Source organism: Solea solea, chromosome 14, assembly GCF_958295425.1.
Source record: "Solea solea chromosome 14, fSolSol10.1, whole genome shotgun sequence".
NCBI classification, from domain to species: Eukaryota; Metazoa; Chordata; class Actinopteri; order Pleuronectiformes; family Soleidae; genus Solea; species Solea solea.
In genome coordinates, this window is record NC_081147.1 from 10,251,930 (window position 1) to 10,273,328 (window position 21,399).

The 21,399-nt window shown below is 41.9% G+C and overlaps 1 protein-coding gene across 7 annotated transcripts in view; it reads right to left on the reverse strand.

Annotated features, from left to right (window-relative positions):
- Positions 1-12,877, reverse strand: part of LOC131472317 (rho guanine nucleotide exchange factor 9) — a 47,746-nt gene extending 34,869 nt beyond the window's left edge. For 2 of the 7 annotated variants that reach the window (XM_058649348.1, XM_058649349.1), the window contains exons 1-5: positions 12,600-12,876; positions 9,264-10,949; positions 7,882-8,220; positions 6,973-7,099; positions 6,755-6,864 (exon numbers count right to left, since the gene is read on the reverse strand). In XM_058649348.1, the coding sequence (XP_058505331.1) occupies positions 6,755-6,864; positions 6,973-7,099; positions 7,882-8,220; positions 9,264-10,871 (2,184 nt within the window). In that variant the 5' untranslated portion in view covers positions 10,872-10,949; positions 12,600-12,876. Of the gene's footprint in view, positions 1-5,429; positions 5,454-6,754; positions 6,865-6,972; positions 7,100-7,881; positions 8,221-9,263; positions 10,950-12,599 lie in introns of those variants that run through there. The other 5 variants (XM_058649347.1, XM_058649346.1, XM_058649351.1 and 2 more) reach the window with 5 other exon arrangements.
- Positions 12,878-21,399: the final 8,522 nt, after the last annotated feature.

Here is a 21,399-nt window from a genome sequence, read left to right on the forward strand (position 1 = left end):
TGACAACTAGCTGTAACCTCATATATTTCTGACATTTCTGAAAATTAGACTTGGATCAATTGTCTTATCAAATGTTTGGCATGAAAGACAATTCAGTTATTTCCCAAATGTTGCAAAATCATTAAAAAAAATGTGCTATTACATTATCAGATTAGATTTTATGATTTCATACTTTTACTTTAATGCTCACCTAGATTACCAATTTACCACAATAAGCATGATTTTAGAATGGATTAATGAGTTTCTTCTTTCATACATGTTTTCATCAATGGGCGTGATAAACATGCAGTAATATAAATATATGTGCATGTGTTCATTTCTATGACAACATCAATACAACAACTATGAGCTATTTTAATTTAAAATTCTATTGTTAATGTTTTCTGTAATACATATATATGTATATATATATATATATATATATACATATATAAACAATTATGTAAAAAAACACTTTCATTGTCATTTATTGTTGGTTTAAAGGTAATTTGATAATGTGTATATATATATATATATATATATATATATCGACAACTATTTTGATAATTGATAATCGGTTTGAAGTTTTTGTTCATGATTAAAACAAGATTTCTGATTGTTTAAGCTTCTTAAATGTGAGTATTTTCTTCATTTCTTTGCTCTGGATAACAAAGAAATCATTAAAAGTGAATCATTTTGGTTTGTGGGCAAAACAAGACGTTTGAGAACATCATCATTTCCAGGTTTGACGAACACCGATCAACATTTTTTAAGGTTTTTGTGATATTTTATGGACCAAACGATTAATCGATTAATCGAGAAAATAATCAACAGATTATTCAATTATGAAAATAATCGTTATGTATAGTTTGGGGGGTATATGTATATACAGCCCAAAGTGAGGAAACTGTAGACTCTATAACAAGCTCCCTTAAGAACAAAACTGGGCTTTTCAGAGTGTAACAAAATGGAAGCATTAAAGAACACTGCTGAAAAACAGTCTGTTATTTATTCATGTTTCTGTTCAACATCGGTGCCAATGTGTACTTAAACAAAGCCTTCAAATTGGTCATGTGAGAGCCCAGCAGTGGGGTTAAGGATAAAACGAAATCACCTCTGCTAGGATTCGGTTGGTTGCCGCAGCCAGCACAGCTTTACTGTACTTCTCCTGTGCTGGTTGTGAGTGTACTGAGTGTTCTCACTAGTGTCACCATTCATCAGAGCACTGTCAGCCACCTGCGGCCCAAAACACTGGGAGGTAAGAGCAGCAGAGCCTCACCATCCTATGATCTCTTGCTGCCTCATTTACATGCAACGTTTGTTGAATATCTGCACTAAGCCTCTGTGGGATTTTGTACTGTAACTGTGGTTGCGATATAAAGCCCACTCACCCACTCTAATCAGCTGTCATGCCTATTGTACAGTATGTAATGGATGTATAACTCACTATGAAGCGAGGTGTGGGAACAAAACTCTACAGCTCCACCTGTCCTCTGAGCTAAAACAATTTCATATTCTCAATGCTGCCACACCACGAGAGTTCAAAAGCAGTGCAGTGGATTGAAATGCAAAACTCTGCAGTGAACGAAATTTGGGTGCGGGCTTATTTGGCATTCTGTGTTCCTCAGCATCTCTCTATTTGTTGATAGGTCAATACCTCCCATCAGAGACTCCACCTGATACACTGCTGGCCTGTAAAACACTCACTAATACGCTTGTTATCTAAAACATATGACTGCACACAGGCAGTGATGCACATAGGAAGTTGCATACTCCTGTACTCATACACACAAACACACACACAACAGGCCACAGGAGGCAGGTGTTTTCACATGGCTGCAGAGATGGATGGATCGTGGGTGTGGTGCATAAGGAAAGGAAAAACAGCAGGGAGTAGAAAAGTTGAAAGAAAGAGAAGCCAGTGGAGTGCGGGAGTGAGGAAGAAGCGCAAGGAGTGAGGTGGTTACATAATTCGAGTATGTAATGGAGGGTTTTCTCAGACACTGCGTGTGGTATAGCAGGGACCCGGGGAGGTCAGAGGCAGAAAGTGAAGCTAAATAATGTACACAAGAAGTGGCAGCTGCCAGAAAAATCACCCAGGCCTGCAGGATACATTCTAACTAGCAGACACTGTATGGGCAGTTGGCTTCTGTCTCATTTTTTTAGAGCAGTGACCAGGACAGGAGCGATGTATTTTATCGTACAAATATTAAATTAATATCATTTACATCACAGCAGTTACACAAGGAAGAGTCAAGGTCCAGTGTGTAAGATTTGGGTGAAATTATTTGTATTTGAAATAAAAAAGAAATTGAATATAAAATAATTATACTCTGTGTTAGGGGTGGGTCAAAATATCGTCATTCCTTGTGCAATACGATAATCAATATGCATCGATATTTCAATTAATAAATGAAGGCGCTCTAAAGTAAAGTAAAGAAGTTACTGACTAACTGACTAGTTATTTCCATCCATGTTCAACACATAGACTTTATGCACTTTGTTCTCTATGTTATGAATAAAAAGAGAAATCCTGCATTTTTGACTTTTCACAGACGTATTGTTTTCTTCACATATTGATTATCACAGAATCGTTGTATCGTGATGTTATTGGTATTGTGGACCATGTATCACGTATCGTATCATGAGGTACACTGTGATTCCCACCTCTAGTCTGCGTTTGAGTGTGAAATCACCTGTTTATATATGTTTATATTTACATCCACCATGTTCCTCATGGAAAAGATCTTTTTTCAGACAACTGAAGGCTTCCATAGGTTCCCCTACATGCTTGGAACGAAAAGGTGAGAGGAGATTCAGCTGCAACACGCAACTTCACCAATAGACGCTGTTAAATCCTACATGTAGCTCTTGCATAACTCATGTAACTGATGTTTTTAATGTAACTGCAGTACATGCAATACAGGTCAACTGTGCTCACTATTACCATCGATATTTCTATGAGTTTTGGTGAAAAAAACACTTTTGCTCAAGAACTAAATGATTATAAAGAATGAAACATTAAACTGATCAACCGATATATTTAACTCAGTTACCAGTTATAAAGCTGTGGCTGATCTGTTTTTGGTGTGATGCAAATGTTGCTGCATATGCAAGTTGGTTGTTTTTTCTTTAACAAATTAGATTATGCGTTGAAATAGAACATGATTAGGGTATATTGATGGTTTAGTTTTAAAAACACAAGGAACCTAGACAAAGCATACATGATCTGCAAGAAAACAATTAAAAGCAATTAGGCCTTGTGTTGACAAAGCAGCAACATAAAAACCTCTAATAATTAGGTCTGAATAGTTGTATAGACAGACATCATTAATATGTTAACAGTGTAAACAACAGTGAGACTAGATTTCTTCATTTTTAGATTCACAACAAAGAGATCAGAGCATAAATGTTTTAATGCATAGATATCTGTGGTGTCTGTAAATGTGATATATATTATATTATATATATATATTATTATTATATATATATATATTTGCTCAGGTGATGTAAGAGATACCAGCTCTCACCGTTTAATTACCCACTTTGTTTATTTGAAGTTGAAGAGCTTGGGATAAACAATCTCTGCTATACAGTGTACTGTACTGTAGATAGGTATTGAGTAATCGGTAATAATAGTGTTGGGAAATACCAAAATAAAAAAATCACCTTGCCCCAAATTCTAGTTAAGTGCAAATAACACATTCAAATCTTGCTGTGGAAGAAAACGGCAACACATTTGAGACTGAGGGGCTTATTCTTTCAGGCAATGATTCCCAAAGGCTTATGTTGGCTCATCATGTTACCTACAACAAGCTGACTTTCTTATGTGTTGACTTAAGGCCAGACAAATTCCTCATCCTAAATATAAATCTGTCAGCGAGTCATGAAATTTAAGTGTTTTTCACAAACAGCGGAAACTAATGATTGTGGGTGAAATTATCTAAGCAGCCTGGGAAAACGACCACAAATGATACCACTGATGCTGGATACAACGAGCGCTGGAGAGCATTGGGCCCGAAATATGTTTCATAACAAAAATCGCTGCATGTTGTGACACAAACTGTTCACAATAATTTACCCACTACCTGCACATGCTTGGAGTGATGGTGGAAGAATAGAAATACTGGCATCTGATGAGGTATGAAAAAGAATGCAACTCCCAAACAGCACAAACACAATACATGCACAGGCATGCACGATCTGACAAAACACAGAGCATAATACAGTAAAACAGGACACACTGGTGAGTGAGAGCGTTAACACAGAGCACTGTTCCTTTAGTGAGCATGTATGCAGCCATCTGAAGTAAAAGTGGAAATGGCTTTTGTAGGCAGAGAAGGAAACCCTCTCAACAGTTATGTAAGAGAAAAGGCCCCGAGCCTCTCTGTCTCTCTTCCTAACACACAAAAACACTCACCATACAAGCATGGAGTCACACGCCTTTGCATACAACACTGCCACCTCTAACAACAACAATACACGCACACCTGACAGGCAGAAACCCATTCTTTGAGGGGGAAAAAAACAGCCTAGGGAAGCTGTGACACAACCACCTGCTCAGACTCAGTCAGGCACTACTATTCATCAGAGGCCACCGCATCCTTCAAAACAGCATTAGCTGGTGGCTGCAGGAAGTCACAGCAGATATGCGCCTGTATCTTGGCAGTGTAATAAACACCGATGAAGAATTCTAGGTCACCTGTGGCTCAGAGTGCAAACTGCACATACATACGGTTATTTTTGAAAAGGCTCGTACACATTTACACCCTGACAGATGAATTCTGAACACATGTGCAGAGTGTGTGTATGGGATTAAAGGAAGTGTGAAAGAGTGTGATCAACACAACTTTGTCCTTTTTCATTACTGCCCTACTATTTCCCCAACAGGCTGCTGCCTGCTAACTCGTGCATTGTTAATAAATAGATATCATTGCATAAGGTGATCATGACCATACAGACCCAAGTTGGCCCAAAACTTAATCATACAAGATTTCCGTTGAAACTCTTAAGCTGCATGAAACATTTAACAAGACAGTCTGACAAGTTGACATCAGAGCTTCAGGCACAGCATTAGCAACACACAGCAAAACTGTCCTCTCATCTGCATAGGAATTATTAAAGGCCACAAGGAGAGGAGAGGAGAGGAGAGGAGAGGAGAGGAGAGGAGAGAAGAGAAGAGGAGAGAAGAGAAGAGAAGAGAAGAGAAGAGAAGAGAAGAGAAGAGAAGGAGAGGGCAGTGACAGGGAGAGAAATCCATTTAAATGAAAGGAAGAAGAGAGGCGTCAGCATTAGCAGTTAATCCACTGCAGTGAGAATGCCTTCTCTCTGCCTGCGGCCTCCAGGCTCCAGTACACATCCTAACACGAGGAACATACGCTGCTCCATCTCAAAACAGCAGATTTGACTCTGACATGAGGACCACACCAAATAAACAAGGCACAACTTACCACAGGACAGCAACACACAGTGGAGTGCATGTGGAAGCTTCGTCCGATGACATGCCCGTGTCATGTCATATTGTACTGTACATATGTAGTAAACAAATACATGATACTTCCATGTTCAAGGTGCAGCCATAAATCCCCCATCTGAGCCCGCTACAAATGAACTCCCCTCACCATTCAAACACTCTCGAGACATTTCCAGTGTCCACGCTCCCTACCCCAGGGGAGGGCCATGACACAAAAGTGCACACACAAAGGGAGCATCTCTCTGTTTCTCTCCCACCCCCTTTTCTCTCTCTCACCCACACACTTTCTCTATTTAGCTCACACTTAAAAAGGCTGCCTAAAGATAGAAGCAAGAAGATGAACAGGAGCCAGAGAGTGTCATGGCAACAATGTGCGGTGGCTCACAAACACTATTTAGACCAGCAAGGGAAAAAAATGATAATCACAGCCTAAATGTTGTAGTACCACCTCTTAAAAGACACCGTTTAGTAAATTACAAATAAAAGCTCCGAGCTCATAATTCAACAGCTTAGCCGACAGCATCGCTTTCATGAAAATCAACTACTTATTGTACAAAAATGCTTCAAATGTTGGAAATTGACTCCTTCTAAACACTCAGTCTTTTGAAGAAAATACGAGTTCCATACAACACCATGCATTGTTCTTCTTAGATAATTAATTCTGTATTATTTTGGGGAAAATAAACTGTCTAAGGATATTAGAAGTATTAATGATGGCGTGTTGCTCTTTACTCAAACACAAACAGGCAGAGAGGATACAACTCACTTTAGTGTGATCAAATAACAATGTAAACAGTGTTCAAGCACTATGCAGTGCAGTTTTGTAGCAATAGATGTTGGACACGGGCCCAGAAATGTTCACTACCCCATCAGGATGTTTCAGAAAAACTCGGCATCTCCTTCCACTAGAATCCCCGGAGGCCACTTACACATCAAAGCAATAATTCTGAAATGCCTGGTTTCACTTCCTGAGTAGTAAGTATTACTCCAACGTACTCTGTGGCTAATTTTACACTAATGACACAGACCTGTTACACTCACTCACTCACAGATTCCAGCTCACCAGATATATGTGTTATTGTCTGATTATGAAACATCTGAAATGTTAGGTGTCAGTCAGGATGAGTAATGCCCCAAGACCACTGCAAGACAGTAACGCACCTTACATCCATCTTTATGAATCAATGCCTTTGTCATCTGAATGGAACCCAGACCAGTGCTCTAACATACATCTCCATAACATGTACACTTTATGTACACTAGCTATGTCTCGGTATGTGTGTGTGTGTTTGCGCAACTCACAATGTTGACCTGCAGTGGTTCCGAACCAGGTCTCAGCAGCCTCCTCCTCCTGCAGCTACCTGCGCCTCCAGATCGCAGTCGCACCGACGATGCTGACTGACCCATGTCTACTGGTGGACGGGCGGGAAAACAATTTAACACCTTTGAATAACAAAATCTGCATATTGATGTAAAAAAAAAAAATATATATATATATATATGTGTATATACAATGGTACCTGACTGAGGCAGGAGCAGTGCCAAGGCGGTGAGAGTACTGGGGGAAAGCGGCAGAGAGCTGCATCGCTGGAGAGATGCCCTAAGTGGGGGCTCTAATGGTGACACACCCGGGGGACGGGACAAGGCCTGGAGGGTACTGAGTAGTTAGGACATCTTCTATTTTGTTTACAGGTACTTAAATGCAAACACGAACACTCAGACAAACACACACACGTTCAAATGCACACACTTGCTTTTCTTGATGACAGTGAATTAAAGTATTTCACATCCATCAAGTCAGTTCTGGTGCACTGGTCGGCGTGCATGCCCCACAGCAAACCCTGAGAGACTATATACATCATGCCAACCAGGCGGCCTCTCAGGTTAAAATGAACTGACTCTGAGTTAGGGCAATGAGAGGTAGAGCTTATGGGTGCGATGAGGCAGAAAATTGGCCACAGAGAAAGACTGAGAGTGAGGGAGCCACAAAGAAAGAGTGTAAGAGAGGGGAAGAAAAAAGAGAGGGAGAGGGGGAGGTGAGCTGATGGAAAAGCAGTGTCCAGATCCAGAAATACAGGCCTCTGTAAATGGGGCAGAGCATGCATGCATTGTTGCTGCTAACAGTGAGCAGTGTATAAATACAGAGTTAGTTGCGGGCTTCCCTTCAATATTGTGTCCAAATAAGTCCATGTTGTGTGTTTGATTCATTATAAGCCCAGGTTGTATTTATACTATTAATAACACCGTACTTTCCTTCTTTAAAGGATGTGATATATAAATATATCTACTGCATATATACAGTACATACATCTGGCTAGTATTAAAGCAAATGTGGATATTTATGACACTGCTAATCGTTTTAATGCGAATGTTTGTGCATTTACTTTCAGTGATGCATGAATACCAGTATTTGTTAGTTAGCATCTTACTCTGTGGTCCATCTCCACGGATTGCGTCTCCCTAGTAACACTGGTCTCTATGACAGAGCACGGCCTGGAGCAAGCAGCCATCCATCTGTGCCCGAGAGAATGTTGCATGGTGGAAGCAGGCCTGCGTCTCCGCCGACACAGTGAGCCAACCTCACTGTAGTGGTTGTAGAGATCTCGGTCTGGGTTGGGTCTCCACTGGTCCAGGACAAGTGAAGCCGGGCGAGGGCGAGGGCGCAGGGGCCTGTGATGTACAGACGTCCTCTCTGTGCTCGAGTGGGGCAAGGCTGAGCCTTGCTGTCTTACACTGCAGCCGGTCTGGCTGGCAATCTGCTCACACAGCTGTGATTGGCACAGACACTCAGCGGTTCGGCCAAGATAAAGGTGCAACAATGCATTTATTGTGTAAGAAATTGGGAGGAATGGCACTAAAAATATATTGGGTCAAAGTCTTCATGGCAGTTAAATTTGAGGGAAGATTTTTGAAGAAAAATACAACAGACTGGCGGATTTGATTTGTAAAAACAGGATTTTTCAGGTGCCGTCAGGTCTCTTAAATTATTGCAGGCCTGCACATTAACACTTTCCCCAAAACACAGATTCATCCTTGCATAATAATCCCCTATGAAAGCGTGCTGAGTGCTGAGATGTCATATCTCATTTTGTCATTAGGAGATAGGGAAAACATGTCCTGACTCGTTGGTGTGACTAGAAGGATGATGACTAATGCCTCCACTGGAGTGAGAAGGGAAGGGTGCTGTCATGAAGCTCAGACGTCAGAGAGCTCTAGGGCTAGTGCAGCCACACATGGCCAGCTCGGTGGGAAATAGGGTTTCCTTGCATGCTACACAAGGCTGGCTAAGCAGGAAAGGACAAACTCCTCTAGTGTGATGCTGCCCAGTGTAATTACTGACTATTTCCTCTTCCCTCCAACAGATGGGGCAACAGGACAACTGCAGAGCACATTCCCCTTTCATGTCCTCTCTGGCTGGCATGTTTGTTTCTCCCTAACAGCTATTCAACCACACCTTGGACTGAAATCATGAGTAACAGCTTTGGAACAATTTACTTTCTTGTTTGAACCGATGATTGTAAAGAAGTGCAAGGAGGATGATGGTTAAACAGTTACATAAATGACAAGAATGATATTTTGAGCTTTTATGCAGTAATTACATGACGCATGCCTCTAGCCATGTTAATGATGTTGAAAAAGCCTGCAATGGAACGTGGTAATGGCATGAATATGAGGTAAATTAAACATGAATGTGCTACAGGCAATCTCTTACAAACAATATAAATAACTGAATTCTTTAACAATTGTGTTATTATTCAAATTCACTGGCTCTTAATGAATGCAGCCCATTTTCATTTTGAAGTTCACTTACCTTAAATATTTCCTCGGTGGAATCTGATGCTAGTACGCTATTGGTTGTGCTCTCTTTATCACCTTGTTGTGATTGGGCATTCACTTCCTGTATGTGGTGGGAGTCAGGTGGAGCATCCTTGGAATCCTGCTCATTTCCTGTCTGTCCCTCTACCTTTTCCTCTTGACAGAGACAGTGTAATGGATCCCCTTCAACCTCAGCTTCTTTTTGAGGTTCTGTGTTTGACCCTGACTGGTGGATATGATTCTCTACTATGGCTGTGGACGTGTGGTTTGTCTCTTTGTCTATATGTTTGCCTATACCATCAGAGCCCTGGATGCCATTGACAGCTTGAGATTTGGGGCAGGTCCTAAAGCCTCTCAGGACCACTTTAGGGGATCGCCCACCTGTCGCAGGCACTGTAGCATCACTGTCTAAGCTATTGGAGTGTGAGGAGTTAGTGTTCACCGGTGATGATGGGCTAGGCTGGGTTACTTGAAGTCCTTCATTGTGAAGTGTCAGGGACAGACTGTGAATGTTGTCCACTGTGCGCTGTGGAGCCCGTGGGGAGTTCACTGGAGTCATCTCTTCCTCTGGAGGAGAGAAAGAACGGGATGTTGTCCGCCATTTTCTGGCTGTCTCTGCTACATTGTTGAAAAACTTGAACAGACCACCAAAGTGCCCCTTGGCATCAGTGTGTTTTGGGGGCGGAGGTTGAAAGTCTCTGACACTCTCGAAGTCTACAGATCCATAGTCTGAGTCGATGGTTTTGTCCAGAGAGGGGAGCTCAGAGTCAAAGCTCCTCTCTGAGTAAACAGGATTGGCTTTCCCCAAAAGAGAAATCCTCCTCAGGTAACTCCAAACATCTTTCTGCCGTCTTCCTCTCCCCTGCTGCGTATGCGGGCTACCTTTAATGCTGGGCTCTTCACAGCCTCCTGCGGTTTTGTTACAGTTGGTTGAATTATTGTGGCTTCTTTTAGTATAGGAAACTCTTTCAGATGGTTTACAACCATTCTGAACCACAACTTCTCCTGGTACAGTTTGCTGATTGCCATCAATAGGCGCTGAGAGGTCAATATCTTCGAAGGAGCAGTCAAACTCTGCTGTATAGCCAGCATACGAATGTCTCTTGCCACGGTGTCGAAGTGTGCCCCTGCTGGGCTGCTGTGGAGTTCCAATGTCACGACAGAAAGAGTCCTCATCCACCAGCGAGTTGCTGAACTTTACTGTGGACAACTTTCCTGTCCTGCCTTTAAACACAGACGGGGATTTAAGTTTCTTGAAGGTGCGGACTTTGTCAGCAAATGAGAGTTTAGGGATGGAAGCTTCCCCAGGCAGGATCATGGAGTGGGGACGCCTCTCCAGCTCTGATGAAGCTCTTTTTCGGTTCAAGATCTTCCAGATGCCCCCTGATGCCCGGGGCCTCCGGTTGACCTCCTGTCTGTCCATGACAGCGGACTGAGAAGAGGCAGCCTCGGTCCCTCCCTGCCCCTCTGCAGGCCCAGGCCCAGGGTCCTGAATATAAACACTGCTGCTCTCATTCGCCACGTCCAGAGAAACATTAAACACTCGGTTGACAAACCCATTAGGGTTGTTGCTCTCAGGGGAAGGATTTTCTTTCTGTTCCATCCTCTCTCATTCTACAGTGTCAGCTATCAGCTCCGACAGACATCGTGTCTTTGGCCTCTCTCACTTGCTCTTGAACACCTGTGGAAAACAAAACAACAGTTTTATTTGTGATTTTGACATTAAAGCGACTGCACTGTCATTAGGGCTGGACAATAATAACAACTTATCACAGTGTAGTGCAAACACACTTTGAGCACACTACGTAATTACTAATTGATGTTTAATGTCTCTGTATAAATATTTGTTGTTTTCAGTCCATAAAGACGTGTAAAACCACAATTAATTGGTTTCTTCATCTTTCAATGTGAGTACTGTTTATACTGATAACATTTTCAGTAAAATCACCTGGCCCTACATTGAATATAATGCTTACAGTATATTATGAGAACTTGCTCATTAAAGGCCCAGTGTGTAACATTTAGGTGAAATGATGTTCATTTGCCAGAAATGGAACATAAAACATTAAATCTCTTTGTTTGAGTGGGAAGGGTGAAGTGAGCTGCAACCTCCAACTTCACCAAGAGATGTTGCTAAATCCTATACATTGCACCTTTTAGGCTTAGAGGACATAAATGCAGACTTTAGTAGGTTATATATCCTGAGAGGACGGTCTCTTCCAGATATGATTTATCACAAGAGGTCAAGTGTTCAATTGTGGATGATTTAAGTAGTTACTCACAACATAAAACACATTAAAACATTAGAGCTGTGATTTTGTGATGCTCCGTCATGGCTTTCACACTAAGGTCCAACAGTTACAAACACCCAATACACCCCCATCCCCATGTTTAGTCCACATTATCCATAGTAATTATTAGAGACACAATCCCCTTCCACCATTTAAACCAGCAGGCTGTGTTGTCATGGAAACACTCACTACAGAGAAATGTCTGGTTATTTCAGGCCTGCTCCGGCTGTGACATCATCATAACTAAGATAAGCACCCTCTGAGGATGAAGATGCTGGGCAAGTGCTTACACTATACCACATTTTAATTAACCCCCCCCCCCCCTGAAATTTCATAATCGCTTTAATGTGTATGGCAGCATCTTGTGTAATTTGGCGCCTTCAGCATTCATCAACATTGAGGATGTGTGTCGTTTAAGATGGCCTTATCATAGACTGTCATAATTTAATGCATAAGTGTTTTTAATGATGGATGGATATTAAGTGAGAGTCATTACATAAGCTCGGTTTTAATCTCTTTAATAATGACACTTGACTATCAGCTGCTCCACTTACTCTAATAACAATGTGCTTTTTTAAACCCTAAAATAAAGCTTATTTTTGGTGATTTGAAGGCACATGAAGTATAAATGGCTAAATATGTTATTAATACACACTGTCACACAAACCCAACTCTATCTGACACTTGGTTGAATGCAACGTTAGCTGTGACAGATGAGTAACTTCATCAAGGGCTGGGCGCATAAATCGAGCGTTAAAAAAAATGGCGTCATTAACATTAGTCGTCATAGCTGTAGCATAGCTGTAATATTCATGAATTTCATTAATAAAAGGCTTTTTTTCTAACTTTAGTTCAAGTTTTTCTAACTTTATAAAATGACAGTGGAGAGAAAAAGAACACGCTGCCGTGTAAAGTTACACTTTCAAAATCCAGGAACTCCGGAAACTTACCTTTCAAGTTGTCTGAGAAGAAATAAAATAAAATAGAGCATAAAATAAACAACAACAGCTCGTATCTCGCCGACTGTGCTGTGAACTTACCTCAGGGAAAAGTTCTCCCGGTTCAGCGGGACCGCAGTCGTCCTCACAGTGGACACACAGACTTGTCCAGTGTCCTTCAGCGGGTTTCCACTCACATCCCTGCGTCAGTGTGGAGCTGAGCGGCGGCCGTGGACACGGTGACTCCTCGCTGGATCACATGTGTGTGCTTTTCAACTCGTTAACTCGGTGAGCCACGATCACACTGAGAGAAACTCCCCGAGTCACAGTGAACTATTGCCCTGTAAAGCTGCTGCAGACGCCGACACTCTGATTTGTGATAAAGCTCTCACGCAGACAGCAACACACACACACACACACACACACGCTTGCCTCTCTATACCTATGAGGACATTTATAGACACATGTATTCCCTAGCTTAGCCCCTTAAGTAAATGCCTTATCCTGCCTTACCCTAACTCTAATTCAGACTGTCATGGACTCCAGTAAAATACACAGAGATACAAACTCCCCAGAGTCAAAACTTAAAGATATAAATGTTCCTTTGTCCCCTGTGCAATCAATGCTACCACTTTGCACATTTTGTTTGTCCTGATTGCACTTTTTTATTGATTGTATTGCACTTTGCCTTGTATTTATGCCATTACCACATAAATTACAGCTCTTTTTAACTTGAAATTTGATTGAGATTGTTTTGAGTCAAGTTTGGTTTGCGCTGTATGTGTGTCTATGGTGCCCTATGCCGGTTGTTTATTGTTTGTGTTCTGCCGACTGCAAAACAAATGTCCCTTTGAAGACTGTCACTGAAGTGAACTGAAATTTTGACCTGCACTCATTCCTTTGAAGTTGTGGAGACCGTCTCAAATGTCCTCACAATGTCATATGTCCTCAAAATGTTGGATTTGAACCTGATTTAGTCTTGCAGCCCAATGAAGACATGTATACACACACACACACACACTCAGATAACACAATAATACCTAACCCTAATCGTAAGCTGATCGCAATTAAAATATTTGTAACATGTTTCTCAGAAATTAGGTTCTGCCTCATTAGGACCAGGTCTTCATGAGGACTACTGGTCCTGAGAAGGTCATTGTTTAAGGCAGAAAAGGTCCTAAAGAGGCAACAGATACAAGCCCACACACACATAAAGTGTGTCTTTTGATGACAAAGGCCAAGTTGGATAAGTTAGCTCCTAATCCTATTTTTCTTCATTTAATAAATAGTCAAACCATTACACAGAGCCATTATAGAATACTTTTAGCTGGGTGTATTTGTACCAAAGCACTTGATGATTTCTAAGGGAACATCAGTGAAAACAAGTGATTGACTGAACTCTGGTCTCACTAACTGATCCTCCTTTGGGATTTGCGTTGAATGTGAAAATCCTTCTATTGAAATGACACAATGGGGAGAGGGAGCTCGAGGAGGGGGGGGACTGAAGGAATTCACAAAAACTAAACAGCTACAGAGTTCCATCGCCGTGAAAAAGGAGATGGTGGAAGAAGGGGCCTAAATTTAAACATTTCCTCTTTGTCCTGTTTTGGGGCCCATTGTCATCTCATGGCGTTCTCCCTCTTGCGCAGGAAGGAGTGGATCTGACATCAACGCTCTCAGGCTGACAATGCCAGGAAGTCTGTCTGACTGTATGTAAATATCTCTATGTGTCCATGCTTCCCTTGCTTGCCGGAGTCCCTCTCCTCTCCGTGGCCCTCTTCATGTAGTGGCATTAAACACTTGAGGCTGGGGTGGTAGTAGTCGCACTAATAGTGACGTACATGTTACACTTCCCCGTAACTCATCCACAACTGTCACTGCAAATTATCAACGCCTCTTCTTCAAATGTCCTCTCTTCTAGTGGAGCATTTGGCTTCATGTGTGTTTTAATTCATGTACATATACACATACTTTCATCTTTATTTGTCTGTTGTTGTTTTTTTGCCCCCTTGTGGGTTTTTTTTCATTTTTACGGCACACATTTTGTGTTGACTTGCTGTTTGTTACTCTCCTTCACTTCCCTTCCCTCATTTCTTCCCTCCCTTCCCTCACTCAGTCACTTCCTCACAACCCCAAGCAGTCTTCCTGCTGTCCTCCCCCGTCACAAAAGACATCCTGGCTCAAACGGGCCAAATATTTTCACTCAGATCTGGTTTATTCAGACACAAAATTCGCCTCTTATCTTTACATAATAAGTTCATCCAGACAGAGAGCAGAGAGGAAAAGACAAATCGAGTGGTGAATAGAGGGAGAGAGATTTATAGACTCTCATCCAGCTGGGCCTATGTGTCTGAAATGATAAGTTTGGAGAGCTGTGTACATTACAGCTGGTTTATTTTGTTTCTATTTTACTGTTGTAAAATGGTGTTGAACACCCTGAACAGAGCTCATTGAAATGATGTCATCGGCTTCTCGTTTACGGAACAATCGACCTCTTCCTCCTCTTCCTATGACACAGTCCCCATCGTGGGCTTGGTGGAGATTACTGAGACAAACACACACCGTGTTTAGGCGCAGCTGTAATTATTTCACCAGTCTTTGTCAAAAAGCCTCTGAGTGAAAACAGGCTGCCGTGAAAAAGCCGGCCAGACAGGGAGGGATAGAGGGAGGGAAGGAGAGGGGGGGGGGGGGGGGGTGAAGATATGTTGTGATATCAAATGAAAGGCTTACTAAAGCCTGGGAACTGAACACAGGAGGTGTGACTAGTGTGAGAACAGCTGGGATTTCAGTCACATTTTCAGTGCAGGTGTGGGGGCCATTGAGGCTGTAACACTTTTGCAGCGTGTCAATGTCCACACATTGTGTGTGTGTGTACACTACGGCTCTGTATACACTCAAAGTAACCTGGAACACTGACGCACACACACACACACACACACAAACACAGATTGACATTTTTGCCCACATTTGGTATAAAATATGCCCAGGTAGTATAGTTGCCCTCTATGGTGGTAGAAGAGAGTTTGAATTACACTGACATTCCTGGCATTCCCTCAGCACTGACCTGCAGACTTCCCTGACCTGGCTGCACATGGCACCACACATATATACACACACACACACACACACACACACACACACACACGGTTCACAGTGGCTCATAAATACAATTAGTTAAGCATAATCAATCAGTTTGGGATAATCAGCCAGTTTGGGCTGTGTCACAGACTTACACTGACACACACGCGCACGTGGACACACACATACATGTGTACCAGCTCACACACAGCACACACACACACGGACAGCAGGAATGTTGGTCTGAATGTGAAGGTTTTGCTAAACAACACTTCTAGATGCCTTTTGGGAGAGGGAGAGAGAATACAGAGGATGGGGCAGTGGGGGAGTGTGTGTGTGTGTGTGCCAGGAGGTTTCAGCTGGGGACTTTCAGCCATTATCAGGATTAATCTGAAAACAGGAAGGCGGGTTTGAATAAACAAGACAAGCGGAAGACAACCACAGTTCTACTTCCTGTTTTAAAGCAGGGGAGGAAACCGCAAATTTTTTAGGAATTCAACTCCAAAAAGATCATCTTCATTTTACATAATGTGCTCTTGTGTTAACAAATGTATTGGCATCAATGTGAGGCTATTTCATTTGTTTTGATACAACTTGGTAAGACTTTTATTATATTTTATTAGTGTGGAAATTTCTCTTCACTTTGAGTGAATGTTTCTCTCAAGAATGAGATCAGGCAGACGTTTGTCCTATTTCTGCATCTGTGTGATTGTTTCTCTGGCTCTGTGTCTTTCTGTGCCGGCCATGGGCTGAGCTGGACTTGGCTGTGTTTGTGGGTCAGCAGCAGCAGCAGCAGCAGCAGCAGCAGCAGCAGCGAGAGAGAGAAGCAGTCCGACACACGAAGCAGCATTTCCGCTCGTGTGGGTGATTCCAGCTTATTTTAGAGAGTAGAGTCCCTGATTGGGAAAACCCAGGGGATGAGGTGATAAAGGGCGGGATCATATTCAGCTGAGGAGGGATATTTAACCGAGAGGCACAAAGGGAGATAACACCTCACAAATCATCTTCGACTCAAATTGTCAGAATTGCTGAGAAGTAAAGGATTGAGATCCGAGGTGAGATAACACACATTTAGTATCGCGTGTGTGATTGATCGTAAACTGGCATTCCTCTTGCTGATTCGTCATTGAGAAGGCTCTTTTAAGGTTGTCCCTTTTATCTCCTTGATGAATGTTGACCTCTGACCACATCATTGTCTCTGGTCAGTGTCCTCTGTGTCGATTAGGCTGTAAAAATAGTGGTTAATTCGGCACTATTTTTGATGGAGACAGAGCAATTGCCAAGTTAATAGTCACTTTAGATTATACTAGATATAATCCCTCCTTCAAATCCTCACATTCTATCTCTGGGTCCTCTCTACAGCGTCTTGCATGTCCTAGTTAGAGGCTCTCTCCTTTTTCCTTGCTCTTAGCATTTTGACATTCTTGCTTATATATTGTATATCTGTATTATATTCTTTCTCTCTATAAATATGTATATACAGTTTATGTAGTGTATTTTAAACAAAAGTAGAAATAAGATGACAGATTGATTATATTGACCTAAGTATAGTGTGTTAAACCATTAATATGGTTAAAGGCTGCTGACTGGGCTCAGGAATTAGCAGCATCAGAGTATTTACCATTTTCCAGAGCACATTAGGGAGCAGTATATGTATAAAATAGGTCCAGACTATAGTGAGAAATCAGTTAGAGTTCAGAGACACAACTCTTCTTCTCGTTATTGATTCTGTTATTGTTCATTTGACAGGGACAGATACAGTGCAAATAGAAAAACTAAAGATGGATGCCTGATGCAAATGCTACTTTGCAACACCCATCCCGAGAGGGGCCTTGAAATTATTCAAGAGAGAGAGATAAAAGATGAATGAGATTAAAAACAAAACGAGATGGAAAAACAAACATGGAGCAACCAAATAAAATGCAAATGCAGCCGAAACAAGCTGCTGCTGCTGCTGCTGCTGCTGCTGTGGACGCTGCTGTGGACGCTGCAAACTTTGCCATGTGTAATTAGTACATTCAGCTCCTTTGCTCACATGGAAACTGGACTTGATGAATGTGTGTTATTATATTATCATGCTGTTGTGCACATACTCGTGTATGAGTGCATCCTTCCCCACCATGTGAGCCCCCCCCCCCCACACACACACACTTACATCTCTCCATTAGAGTGATGTAACCTCACGCACAATTAGTCAGACTTTCCAAAAATCCAAAAGCAGAAATAAAATCAGATGGAGAGAGACACCTAGTGGTACCTATTGAAACTGATTCATTTATTATCAAACTGGGTGTGATGTGAGTAGTTGTTTTCTCCCAGATTTGATGCATGTCTTTAGACGTTATGTACACAAAGCAGTTTTTCTGTTTTTCTGTTTCAGACCCGTGAATACCGAGTCTGCGTGGCTCCTCCAGGATAATGCATTTGAAGCACCAATCTGCAGTTAAGTCCCTCTGCCACATGATGGCACTCTGGCCCTTTGTGTGGCTGTGACTGCATCTTGCAAGTGGATTACAAGACAATCCTTTATTATTAACAGTCAGATACAGCATACATTTCAGCATATTGTCTTTTTCGGAGGTAATACCACACAGGCAAATCCAGGTTTCAGGGGAGTCAAACTCATAATGGAATTGATCAGAAATAATGAACTGGTTTAACTGACAGATTTTAATTAACTACATAGTTCTGAGGCATTTGTTCACTCTCTTGTTTAAAAAAGCTCTTACTATCTAGATGTGTTCAATGAGGTATTGCTTATATCGACCCTGAAAGGAGGTAGTTACTGTGCCCCACATTTTTTCTATACAAATCAAGGCCCATGTATTAATGACAGCCGTATCTTAAAGCTTTGGGCTCATCCGCTTAGGATGAAGGTGTGGTTCCATGTGCAGCAAATCCATTTCAGCAGTCAGTCATACGTGCCACCGTGCCCGCGCTCTATTGGGATTCAGCCCTTAGCCGTGCGTCAATCAATGGATCATGGTCATACCACTGAAGCTGTGACCACAGATACATTTTTTTGAGAAAATGTGCCTCAAGCTGAAAAGTAATTTGGTGTGAAAGTAAAGAATTAGACCTCAGAGATGTGGGTAGCAGTAAAAGTAGATGTGATTAAAGCTACAGGCATCGATTGGATCTCCGTTACAAGGTACCGAGCTTTGGGATGTTCTGCAGAATAACAGAAGCGCTCCATTCAATTCCATGATTTTCCGCTGGGCAATTTCATTTGCTTTACACATTTGCAAAAGAGGTTCAGTCAAAAGAAGGGCACTATCGCACACTTTTGCACTGCCATTTCCATACAGCCTGACAATGCTTAATTGATGCAAGTGAGGTAATGGCTTGGTTTAAATTAAAAGCTACAAGTCAAGTGGAACTTTCTCATTTATTATTCAGTCAAGCACATCATTTTTGCTTAGAGGCTTTAAGGGGCAAGATAACCGGCTTTTTAATCTGTATATGGGAGATGTACGTCTGTCTCTGCTCTCTGCAATCAGTCAAGATGAGGGGAAATCGGTAGAGACAGCTTTCAGGTGTTCATAATGTCTCCTATGTGTTTTTCCATCTTTACCTGGGTGCGGATTCACTTATTTATGCATGCTTACTGACATTACAGAGTATGAGTGGGAACAGAAGCATGATGGTTATTAGGGGGAAAACTGTTGAAGAGGTGAGAGACCAGCACTCCAAGCTGAAGCCACTTTTTCTTTCATGTTAGCAGCTGTCCAAGTCCAAAATGGCCAATTACCATCATTTTTCCTGCTAGTGCTGGTAAAGAGAGGGAGGCAGTCAGATAGATAGAGATAGAGACAGAGGGGGGGAGAGAGAGAGAGAGAGAGGGACAGCAGATGAGGTAGAGGCGGCTGATATAAGTCAGAAAATATAACCATATTTCCTCAGCATGGAAAATGGAAATCAGACAACATCCACCTTGACAGAAGGTGAACCCATCATCTGCAAAGGAAATAGATTCAATTAGATGGGTCCCTCTTGTATGTGGATCTACACAGAGATTGTTTTTATGGTAATGAGTGTAATTGCAATGTCTCAGAGTGCTATCACATTGATTATGCAGTGTAAATAAGTAGCGAAACACACTGTGACAATGCATGCAACGTGTAAAGACAATATGTATACTGTACTCACGCATACTGTATAGAAAGAGAGGGAGAAAGAAAGAAAGAAAGAAGGAATGAAAGAAAGACACAAAGAAAGAAAGAAAGAAAGAAAGAAGAAAGATCACGTGTATCTCTGCATATTCAAATCAGTAAGCAGACATGGGTTATTATCATTATTATTATTATTATTATTCTTCTCGGAGTGAGCTGAAGACAGAGTTTTCCCCTGAGACTCCTCCACTGATCTGTTTCTCGGTGTCTCAGTCTGATCTTTGCCAGGAGGTAAATGCTCATAGAGCTTGAGAGATTGCACGCACGTTATTTCTTTTGGTGAAAAATATGATATTCACTTACAAAGAGCATGATGTTTTTATCACAATATCTTACAGTCTAAAGAGCTAATCAATCAGATCCAATCAGAGTCACATACAGCAAATGCTTCAAAGGCAAATATCACTGGATTATTTTCAACTCTTTCGATTCGGATAATCCCTGAGGGATCACGTAGCTTTACACGGTAAAGCAACAACAAACACAAGCACAGGCAAGGTCTGAGTGAAAGAGATGACATTTCCCAGTTAGGTTAGATGAAGGGTTAGACTTGTGTCTTTTCATCAGGATTCATAATGCAGTGCACAGTATTACATGTGGATGGCTTTGGTTGCGACTGAAAACGAATATAGAGTCTGTTTTCTGACCTTTCATTCGACTGCCGAGACCTCACACACAGGCTGACATCAATATGAGACTCTCCCGTCTGACAGGAAGAAAAGAGAAACACACCACTCTGGCGACAGCGTATGATTAGTGAGCTAAAGTGAACAGGTTTTAAAACACCTGCGTGGGAGTGTGATGAGGCTAAACTAGAGGGAAAAGACTGCACAGACATCGTTGATGATATTACAGCTTTTTACAGAAAACTGACGCGCCGTCGTTTGTTTGTTTGCTGTTGACTTCAGAGGCCAGTCCTCTGTGGTTCGGCCTCAAGTGTCCCTGCTAATTCGCATTTTGGGTCCTTGTTTAAATTTGATTAATTCCAATGCGGCTCTGCCCAGTCTGCGATGACAACAACGCGAGTTGTATGTCTCACTGCCTCCATCTGTCCTGCTAGAACATGTCTGGGAACACAACACCACCAGAACACCAGAACACTTAATCTGCCTTATTTACTCGTCCCAATATGGCTGCTTTGTCACACACATCATTTGTCCTGCAGGATAAATATTTCCCCAGCGTCCATACTCACACAACAAAATGTTGATTTATCCTCAGCCTGTTAAACTGGCCAATCTGCATATGGCATGTTTGTGCTTTGTCAGGATGCATCCACTGTGACAATATATACTATAATTATTGTCTAAATGTGACAGCAGAAGCGGCAGTCCATTCATTGGTCTGCAGAGACCTGGGTGCGTGTGAGTGTGAACTGCGGTTGACATTTCGTCCTGTGTATTGAGAAGATCTATCATCCACAAAGGGCTGATTTAATAGGAGAACAATTTAATGTTGTCTGATTTCATTATAATGAACAAGGTCCCGACTCATTCTGTTCTCCTCAAAAGGAGAGAAACAAAGGGGGGAGTCGGGGAGAAAAGAGGGGTGAATAAGAAAGAGATGAAGATCAGATTCGTCGTCTAACTATTTATGTTGCTGAAACAAAGAGAATTTGGAGCAGGCCATTTAACTTAATGCTCTCTCCTCTT